This window comes from Perca flavescens, chromosome 21, assembly GCF_004354835.1.
Source record: "Perca flavescens isolate YP-PL-M2 chromosome 21, PFLA_1.0, whole genome shotgun sequence".
Classification (NCBI taxonomy): Eukaryota; Metazoa; Chordata; class Actinopteri; order Perciformes; family Percidae; genus Perca; species Perca flavescens.
In genome coordinates, this window is record NC_041351.1 from 13,673,629 (window position 1) to 13,684,481 (window position 10,853).

General features: G+C 39.9%; 1 protein-coding gene across 1 annotated transcript in view; it reads left to right on the forward strand.

The window, feature by feature from the left end:
* nhlrc2 (NHL repeat containing 2) overlaps positions 1 to 10,279 on the forward strand; it is a 19,196-nt gene extending 8,917 nt beyond the window's left edge. The window contains exons 7-12 of the mRNA XM_028567431.1: positions 1,464 to 1,557; positions 1,712 to 1,943; positions 5,059 to 5,181; positions 5,387 to 5,596; positions 5,800 to 6,013; positions 8,074 to 10,279. Coding sequence (XP_028423232.1) covers positions 1,464 to 1,557; positions 1,712 to 1,943; positions 5,059 to 5,181; positions 5,387 to 5,596; positions 5,800 to 6,013; positions 8,074 to 8,336 — 1,136 coding nt within the window. The 3' untranslated portion in view covers positions 8,337 to 10,279. The remainder of the gene's footprint in view (positions 1 to 1,463; positions 1,558 to 1,711; positions 1,944 to 5,058; positions 5,182 to 5,386; positions 5,597 to 5,799; positions 6,014 to 8,073) is intronic.
* The last annotated feature ends 574 nt before the right edge of the window (positions 10,280 to 10,853 follow it).

A 10,853-nucleotide genomic window follows, 5' to 3' on the forward strand; every position in this document is an offset into this window, starting at 1 on the left:
ATAGACAGAGATGCCATTAGCCTGACATCGGCAGGCCAATTCAAAAACGCGAGTTAGTATCTGCCAGAGCAAATAAAATATGAGCTTGCAGCAGATTTTTCCTGCAGTTGATTTTTTCCTTTCCAGGATGGTATCATTTAGACATGTTTAATACAAGCTTTAGCGTTATTTATTTTTTAATCATTAAGTTAAATATTATTCCAGCATTTTGTAATCATTTCTTTGCGTTCCTCACTTTAGGAGCATACTACATGAACTTATTTATTTGTTCAAAATGCAGTTTTAAAATGTAACAAATTAATGACTTTATTAACTATTAACACAAATTATAATTGTAAAGGATTTCAAACAAACATTTACTTAAAATTATAATGTCACCTGTTTTTCTTACAACTTTCTTGCCTCAGGTTAACATTGTTTACTATTAGGCGGTTCTTCAAGTCTGAGGTGTTGTTAGAGCCGACAGCTAAGTAGTAGTAGTTAAGTAAAAAGGGAGTGTGTGTACGCCTGGAGTTGTGTACTCTGCCTGTCGTATGTACTGTACTCATCAACAGTCAGTGTACATTTTACAGGTATGGTGTTTAATCATAGTCGTGTAAATGTATAATGTTAACTCTAAGAATTTAAAGGGCCATTAGCGCAATTATTTCCTCATTGCACACCTGCCTGTTAGCAAGAGGTAATCCATCATAGTCACCTTTTCTGCACAGCTTGATGGATGACACAACCTGCTGGTTTGCACATCACCACATTGTCTGAGGATGTGATATCAGACCTTTAACTCCACTAACATTGTCCTCTGAGGGTACATCCACAACACTCAGGATTTATTCACCACGCGTATGAATAATTAAATTGACCAAATCAAGATGACCCTGCACCTTTTGAACTGTAAAGTGACACTGATGCTGTGAGGCAGGTGCGAGAGTTGTCCGATGTTCCTGACAGTCCGCCAGATGTGATGAAAAAGGTCTGAGCTCTGTGCTGCATTAAAAATACAACTGAGATACTGTTTGCCTGTAAGGGTTGTGTATCGATGACAGTATTGTCTCTGCTGAGATGCAGCATGTGGCCTATGATCGACAGGCTGTAGTCACAACCTCCGTAGCTGCATTTCTGACTCATTTCTGGCTCTCCGCCTTCAACAAACAGTCATAAATTGTAATTTCTCCACTGGGGATCAATAAAAAGTATTACATTTTTTTTTTTTAACTCTTTTTCAATCAGTAGAGGCATTTCTTTTCATTTATTTATTTTGCCGTTTTTATACTTATAAGAAAATCATAGCTTAAAGTAAACATCCCAAAAACATCTGAAAGGACTCTTTACCTTTTAGGACAAATATTAGCACCACCTCTGGTGACTAATAGACAGCCAAAAGCCGTGACACAAGTTTCCTGGGTGTCAACTCAAAGAGTGTGTTTTTGTGTGCGCTTGTATATGCGCTTCATTTGTACGTGCAGGCGGTGCTGAAGATAACGTGCTGTGGATAGCCATGGCGGGGACCCACCAGATCTGGGCTTTGTTCCTAGCAGATGGGAAACTGCCCAAAGGAAGGTGAGAGACCATGTAGACAGAACCACCACGGCCACTTGGCAGCAGCCACCCTTCTAAGCCGCTAAAGAAATGATAAAAGGTCATATGAACTCTACCTATCCAGCAGTGTATTGAAGTGTTTTGTCTATTGTCTTCTATTTCACAACGTAAACAGCGAGTCCAAGGCGGGGCTGTGTGTGCGATGGGCAGGCAGCGGCAACGAGGAGAACAGAAACAACTCCTACCCTCAAAAGGCTGGCTTTGCTCAGCCTTCAGGCCTGGCTTTAGCCCCAGAGGAGCCCTGGGCCTGCCTGTATGTGGCCGATAGCGAAAGCAGCACCATCCGCTCGCTGGCACTGAAGGACGGAGCCGTCAAGTTGCTGGTCGGGGGAGAGAGAGACCCACTGGTGGGTATGCAATGGCTGTTAGATGGATGACTAGATGGTGGATTCATTTATATCTGGATGAATGGATTTCTTAACATTATTTCGTACTTTTTTTCTTTCTACTACGAAGTGAATCCCAAGTGGCTTTAATGAAGATTTCCTCTTTGGTTAATTTTAATGTACATAAATTCATAGTTAGGGTCATTTTTTGTCCGTTTTAGTGTTTCTGTAAAAGGAGAAAATATTTTCTAATAATATTTAAGACAATGCCGTGAACAGCAGCTTGAAAAATAGGTAGGAAATCAAAAGCAGACCGCAAGAACGCAATGACCTCTTGTGCAGTATCTTCAATGATAATATGTCCTGTACCTGGCTCTGTCCCCATCCATCCAACAGTTGCTCTACTACATTTCCAGCCATAGAAAACACTTTTGACAATTATAAACAAAAATGTTGCGCAAAGCTTTGGATCACTCCTAGGCAATCACAGGGTTTCAGGGCTATCTATTTTCTGTAGATAGGAAATATTGATTTGTGGCTGTTACAAAGCCTGAAGAAATATTTTGGTAATACTTTCATGTCCCCACAGCCGTTCTGCTGTAGTTTTATTAGCCTGCCACCCTGGTGTATTTTTGGAAAGTTCTAAAGCTGGTAGTCACCCATGAGAGCTGGGAGTAATTAACTGGAGAGTCATATACAGTTTATCCAACATGGCGTCGAATCAGCAAAAAAACATTAATAGTCTGCTGCCCATAGATATTTATTAAGCTATTTAACTGAGACAATGAAGCACAACACCGGAGACTAGAGATGCACCGATTGACCGGACAGTGACCGGAATTGGCCAATTTTCACGTGCTCGGCCATGACCGGCGACCGGCAGGTCAGTCTGACATATGCCGATTTTATGCCGGTCAAATGGTCATGGTCAAGGAGTCTTTATTATCCCCGAGGGGCAATTTGTTTTGCAGCAAATAAAGTGCAACATAAAGGACACATAAGCCATACAGACAACAGACACTATTGATGGAGGACACAAGTAAATACATACTACACAAAAGTCCACATCTCACATTGAATTATTAACAAAACCTATAGCAGCAGGAACAAAAGAGTTTTGTGTCTGTTTGTCCTGCATTTAGGCAGACAGAATCTGCGGCCAGATGGCAACAACATGAAGTAGCTGTTCAAGGGTTGGTTTATATCAGCCAGGACTGACTGGGCCTTCTTCAGGGTCCTTGTCTCATATAGAGATTTTAAGTCAGTCAGAGAGTTCAGGGAAATTTTCCCACACACTTTAGTAATGTATTGCAGCCTGTTTTTGTTTTTAAGAGTGAGGGACCCAAACCAGCTCACAAAGGCAAAGGAAAGAATGCACTCGGGCGCCGCATGATTAACATCGCGCAAGATCAGCGCACCGCTGCTCAATCAGCTGTTTATGAAATTTTATAAAGTCGTAATTATACACGGCTCTGCAGAGCCGTCTGCTGTACTGCTCTCAGCCGCTCTCTCTCTCCCCTCTGAGGCTGAATAAGTGGAACATGAAAACCGTGGGTCCGTGAAATTTGACAGCTACAGTTTATTGGAAAATAGCGTTGGGCACACTGACTTTGATGAATTTACTATTTATCAGACCTCAAATGAGACAAGAAGCTAACGTTAGCGAACGCTGCGGTGACGGTCCCTCTGCCTCTGACGTCCGGCAGCAAGAGACGCTGTATTTAAAAAAAACTAATAAAAGAAAAAAAAAACGCTGTATTCCCCCTTCACGCTGTATTACGTTACTGTTTAAAACGCTTTCCAGGTTAGTGGGGATGCATACCGCTCAAAACCTACATTAAAAACGTAAAATGAGTGGTGACGTTTATGTTTTCAGGTAACGTTACTGTTGACGTTCAAACAGGCCTGCGTGTGTATGCGTGTGAGAAATATCTTTATACTGCAAGGCAATATTTATTATATTAAGTTGGATATTGGATGTGAAAAGAAGGAAATGGTTCTAACATTGTACTTTAGATGTGTGGGCATTTCCCACACCAGGAGTAATTTATATAGTTCTATTTTATAGTGATCCATTATCTGTTCAAAACATGTTCTATGCAAAATGTAAAATGTTCTATTAAAGAAAAGATAGAAAATAAATATTTGCGTGTGCTGTAAAGTGGTTAGAAAAAATGAAATCGGATTCGGCTAAAAGCGGTATTGACTGTCTACACGCCTAAATGCATTGAGTGGCTGCTACCTGACGTGCTGATTAGATATTTGCGTTAACGAGCCGTTGAACAGGCGTACCTTATAAAGTGGCCGGTGAGTGTATGTCAGTCTCGCTAAAGCAAGGTAGGTCGCTATCGCCTTCTCGGTTTACATTGTTAACTGAACTCTGCAACTGTGGAGAGTCATGAGACTCTATAAGATTGTCTCATTTGTTTTCATTTATTCAGCTATGTAATACAGAATGAAAATCTGTTTATTTTAATTATTCCCAATTTCCTAAGAAATTGGTTGTTGATTATGTTGTTCGCTGTAATAGTAATTTATCTGTTTGGGTCATGTTGGTCTTAATCAACCTGTAGCACTAAGAACTATTAATTAGCTTTTTGTCACTTTCTGGAAAAAAAAAAACAACCCATGAAGAATGTTCCCCTTTGTAATATTTCAATGATATTCATCATTAATGTTCTTGTGCTTCAAAACTTCTCAAGAATGACTCATCTAATTATTTTTAGCACAGTAACTAATGCGATTTTAAGATGATCTCTCTGGTGTTTCTCACAAATGTGGTATTTCAATTATTGTGTTATTCTTCCTGTATGAATTATTCAGAAACCTTCAAAAATAATGAAGCCAATGTTGCTTTCATGTTTTTATTTCAAGTGTCAAATGAAAACTGATCATTTACAGTGGGAAAGGCTTCTGCGTGGATTTTCATCAGAAAAGTCCGTTCTCTTAATATCTTAATTAAAACACTCCCTTTTCTTCTCTTTGCAAAAATGTGTTTTGAACTGCGTTAGAGGCGGTTCACAAAATTAGATTGGATATTCTGTTCTTTACCTAAATTAAGCTTAGACATAGAAATTGCAGTTTGTTTTATATCTTCTCCTGATCTCTTCTGAATGGTTTGTCTTCTTTGAACCAGAACCTTTTTGCTTTCGGGGATGTAGACGGGAAAGGGGTGGACGCCAAGCTGCAGCATCCTCTCGGTGTTGCCTGGGCTCCTGAACAAAGCCTGCTCTATGTAGCCGACTCCTACAACCACAAGGTAACTGTTGCATGTCACAAGGCTGTAGTTCAAAGCTGTAGCATGCTCACATTTAATGTTTTTATTGTCACAATGGGTTCCTTCAGGTTGTTGTTGTCATTACACAAAGTGTGTATCTCCTTTTGATCTAAAAACCAAACGGGGAACATACAGGCTTTGACCTTTTTGTTGGATTGTATCTATGTGCCTGTGTAATTGTGTTCAGATCAAGGTGGTGGATCCAAAGGTAAAGCAGTGTAGCACATTAGCAGGGACTGGAGAGGCTGGAGATACTCTGGACCCTGAATTTAACAAATCCTGCTTCAATGAACCGGGAGGAATCTGCGTTGGTGACAGCGGCAAACTTCTCTATGTGGCCGATACCAACAACCACCAAGTCAAAGTGTTGGACCTGTCCGCCAAGACTGTTTCACTGGTGAGACCTGTATGTCTGTGTATGTGTGTAAGAAAAGCTCACTTCCAACCTTGAGAAAGCACTTTTTATTTTGTCCATGTGTGTGCAATGAATCTATCCTGAAAGCTAGATGAGTTTGGATAAAAGGTTACAAAGAAGGACATTGCGATAGCTTTCTCATTGCTCCTCTTTAATCCAAACATCTGAATCTCTCTCTTGCACAGTTCCCCATTTCCATGGAATGCACAGACTCCGTACCTTCAAAGCCTTCGGGTCCTGCCAAAGCCCCCACACTGCCCAAATCAGCTGCCAGGAAAGAAATGCCACCAGTGTCGGTGTCAGCAGGCCAGACTCTCGTCATGTCGCTTACCCTTTCACTTCCAGAAGGAACCAAACTCACAGAGGAGGCCCCCAGCTGTTGGGCTCTCTCAGCTGAGGGTGAGACAAAGTTCAGTCATGCATGTGAATGTTTTATTGAGGTTTATCCTATAAGTACATTTGACTTTACTTTGGTGTAAGGCACCATTGACCATTGACTAAGCCTCACCCTGTTACTGTTGCTACGCCTGTCAGGTTTTCCATTGTCACATGGCACATACGCAGTACAGTGATAAAGGTGGCATTTTCAACACGGCTAAAACGGCAAGCGTCGCTATCATATTTTATCGTAGCTAGCTAACTTGGCTAGCTAAAAAGCATTAGTTTTTACAACAGCAGCAGCTAATGGTGCCAATGATAATGACCGACCCATGCAGGCTCCTCCTGACCGTATGTCGAAGTGTTTTTGAGCAAGACGCTGAACCAAGTTGCTCCCCGATGGGCAGACCAGCGCCCACCACCATCGGTGTGTGAATGGGTGGAGGGTGGGGGATTGGGATTGGGATTGTAAAGCGCTTTGTCTGGTAAAGTACAAAGGCGCTATATGAATGCAGTCCATTTACCATTTATTTTGGTCTGTAAACCATGATTCTGTCAAAAAGTAAAATAGTAGTGAATGATGCTTAAAGCTATACTACGTAGTTTCTGCTGCCCCCATGAGGAATTCTAAGTAACAACAACAAAACTGTCGGCACGTCCACGTGATACAAGCCTTCCGTGGCTGTGCACCGCCCCACCCCCCCCTCCTTCACGCAGTTGCTAGTAGCCAAGGAGTACGGCTGGGATTTATAGTTCTCAGCTCTTTTAAAGCACCAGTGAGGCTATACATGGCATGGGCAATTTAATGTATGGTTTCTACTGCTAGATACAATTCAAAAGGCTTTTTTTTCATGTTCCAAGTTGTTATCAACAGTACTCTGACATAACGACAGAGTGTGAAGTGATTTGAGATATCATGTTAGTAACGGTGATGGTCTGTTCATTAGGTTTGGAACAATAGTGTTTCCATCATTCTGAGTGATGCAGCATGCAGTCAGCGATACCAGCAAGCTATTTTTGGAACATTTTGATAAGAAGGCATGCCTTGGTTCACATAATTAGCTACCAGGCTATGTTACGTGATCCTCCACTGTCCGATTATACCGAGTCTAGACTTATGCTGATCGGATCAGAGCAGAGGCAGGAATGTTAATGGATCAAGTTAGAAGTGCACCGCAGATTTAAATTGTTTTTTTTAGTGGCTTTTTAGAAATGGCTACCCTGGGACCTCATGTTAGGCATCAGCTTCATTAATCACCGCTGGCATGGATTTGACGGTCTCTCTGGCATAATATTTTCTCACAGCTGAAGTTCTAGCCTTTCCTTTTCGACTTTCATTTATCTTTCAGCGGTCACGTCTCTTAAGATGTGTATTTGCTTCTAAAAATATCCACCATGTTTCAGTAAATTCGTCCTCACCCTCACTCCATCTGATTCAGTGGGAGGGAACTGATTCTTACAAGAGGGTAATATTGTAGAGGACTCCATTTAGCGATGCTCACACATGGGCCAATCTAGTACACAGGGTGCACCTTAACCATAAATGTAGATGACAGACAGACATTTACATAAAGACACATTCAGAATAAAGGCCCTTTCAGAACATGGCATATTAGGACTGATCTGGGTCCAAACTGAAGACTGATCTTGTTTTGTCAGCCAGTCGGTTGGTCCACCGCTTTGGTGTGGAGTGAAATATCTCAACAGCTACTGGATGGATTGCCATGCCATTTTGTTCAGACATTCATGGTCCCCACAGGATGTATCCTCAGGACTGTAGTGATCTTTTAAACTTTTCCTCTAGGGCCATTATCAGGTCAACATTTGACTTTGTCCAATACTTTTAGTTTATGTTTAGTGCTAATTAGCAAATGTTTGCATGCTACTAGGATGGTGAGCATGGTAAACATTATATCTGCTTAATATTAGCATGTTAGCATTGTCATTGTGAACATGTTAGTATGTAGCTCTAACAACCTCTACCCTAGTTTTGTGGACTTTATTAGCCGGATTGTATCAGACTGTTGATTTTGTCCCTTTGTCCCTGATTTTGACAAAATTCTGTTTCCTGTTTTTCACAGGTAACGAATGGCTGCTAGAAAATCGGGTGATTACTGGTGACATTGTGGATCTGTCGAAGCCCCTCTCCATGTCAGCCAAACTTCCAGCTGTTATAAAGGACTTAAACAGCAATCCAAGCCTCACTTTGGGTGTATGGGTGTACTACTGTATGGAAACAAGTAAAGCGTGTATGATGAAAGCAGCCTCCTTCACCCAGCCTCTTCAAATAAGTGCCAATCATGGAGAGGAAGAAATCATTGTGGCGTTGGCTCATGCCTTCTAAAACCTCTTACCTGTCTTGGTCGCAATAGTTAAAGAATCAACACTTTCTGTCAGTTTTACTTTGCAGCTCAGCTAACCCCCCCAGCTCCTGTTTTGTTCATTCTTCTGGAAGAAGAAAACACAGATTGTCTCTGACTGTCATTTTGACAAAAATGCAATTCATACAAACCTGATTTTCAGGGGAATTTCATTTCAAACTACTCAGAAGCCCCTTTTAAGAAACATAATGCATCAGTGCTTAATACTCTTGACTGTGAGTGACAGTTATTGATAGGAATGCAAATAGTTACATCCAGGCATGTTATATAAAGGCTGCAGCAAATACAACTGCAGCCTAAAAATCTATATCTATATGATAATATATTTACAGTATGCAACACATTCCTACAAGAACAGGCTGCACTGACTAACTGTAAGAAAGCTGAGCACATTAGTAATGTTTCCACTCAAAGTTACCTTCTCATTTATAAAACACTTTCATGGGACTATAAATTCAGAAAAATGTTATTCTGTGGATTTATTAAGAAACTTATAATTATTATCTAATTGGCAGGTGGTGATGATGGTTTCAACGCTTGATAGACAAACAGATTTTCTATCATTTAAGGATGAGCTGGAGGATTAAAAATACTTTCAAATATTGAAAACACAGTAAAAGCAGAAATGAGCTTTATATTTTCACCTGAACCACCAGACGGATGTGACTTTAAAAGACTAGACTGTTTACATTCAGATGTTGTAAATCACTTTTTCACCCACCAGAAGTAATTCTTGAACACTTTCTGCTTTTGAAAAAAAAGTGGAAGCCTTCTATTTGTGCTTGAAACTGTTTCTCACAAACATTAATGGAGCTTTTTCTTCCAGCCCCATGACAAATTGCATCGTAGTATTTTTTTTAGAGATTTATTCTGCCTTTGCTCGCATAACATTGCTTTTAAATGCTAATATTGAGTTATAAAGAGGAATAAAAGGACAGAAATGAAACTTAAGTCTTGAGAGGTTGATGAGAAGTTATCTATGCAGAGACCCACATTTTTATTTTCAATAATATGTTAGAAACTCCAGAGCATTAAATCACATCTTCACTTTCAAATTTAAAAAATAATAATAATATATATCCACGTGGTTGCTTTAGTGCTTGGATGGTGCCTTTAGGTGCACTAATGGAGCTTTCATAAATATTTGTCTACATATGTTTCACCACCACAGGCCGAGCAGTCTTAAGTTGTTTACAAAGTGCACACTCACAGCTTCAAGCTTTGTTCTGTGTCTCTGCTCCCTGTATGACTGATTATACTTTTGATTACGATTATTCACAACACAAGGAGCCCTTTTTGAGTTGGACCACAAAATATTGCTGTTATCTGTAATGAATAAAGTGCCTGTTTTTAATCACTTATAAACTGATGACACCGAATGACTTCTGCTTGTGCACTCTGAGGGATAATGTATTTACATTTTTTTTTAAATTAAAATCTCTCTAACAAGCATTTATACGCTTCATCTCTACTCCACAAAGGGAACATATGAAAAAGATGCTCTAATAATGCATTACTGTAATACACTGTTCATGTTGTTGTGTAACACACAGTAATATATGTATGTATTGTTGTCATTGGTTTTCAAAGTTATGAGCTGTTGGGTCTGAGAGTGTTTTGATTATCATCGCTGTCATTTCTCAAAACATAATTGTGCTTGTAAGTTTTTATTAGGTTTGGATCGAGAAAAAAAAGGGGTGTTAGGCCATGGATGGTGGGAATGCAGTGACACTTAAACTGCATCAAAAGCAATAACAATATTTTTCTGTAATGCGAGAAATGTTTTATTCCCACAAGTTATTTATTTCAAATGAACTGCTCAGCTTTGTTTTCCCTCTTACATTTTCTAATGAACAGTAAAGAGCTCGAGCTTGTGGGCATTAAATTCCTTGATATTGTTTTCCAACTTTCACTTGATTTCTTCTTCTCTCTTAGTGCTGCACTTTAACACGCAACAGAGTAAACTAACAAAACATTTTTATCACGTTTGGTCCGTGTGTGTGCAGTTTAGGTTTCCTTCAAAGACCGTTGCTGCAATTTAATGTACATTTTTTCAGCCTATCAGAATCAGATCACTTAGCATAACTCCACTTGATACAGTAATACATTTAAAGCAGCTCTGCTATGTGAGATATTATCCAAAGCTTCACTAATAAGCTAGCTCCCACATGAATTTTTCCTAATGCCAGGTTATGTGAGCTGACCTCAGAGGCCAGACTTCCTGTTTACAACATACAGTAAATACCTATCATTGTGGCACATTGCCCTAATATATGCAGATTTGTATTGATGTAATGACCACTTTAACCAGGTTTTGGTCATGAAGACGTACACAATGGCTTTTCATAAGCAAGTGAAGAAAAGCAGCCTTGTGTGGGTTTCTCAGTCTGCTAAGAGTAATATGCATGTCATTAAAAGTGATCTTGTGACACCTTTTAACTCCAAGACAATTTTTTATTAACCAGCTCATGTGAGGTATC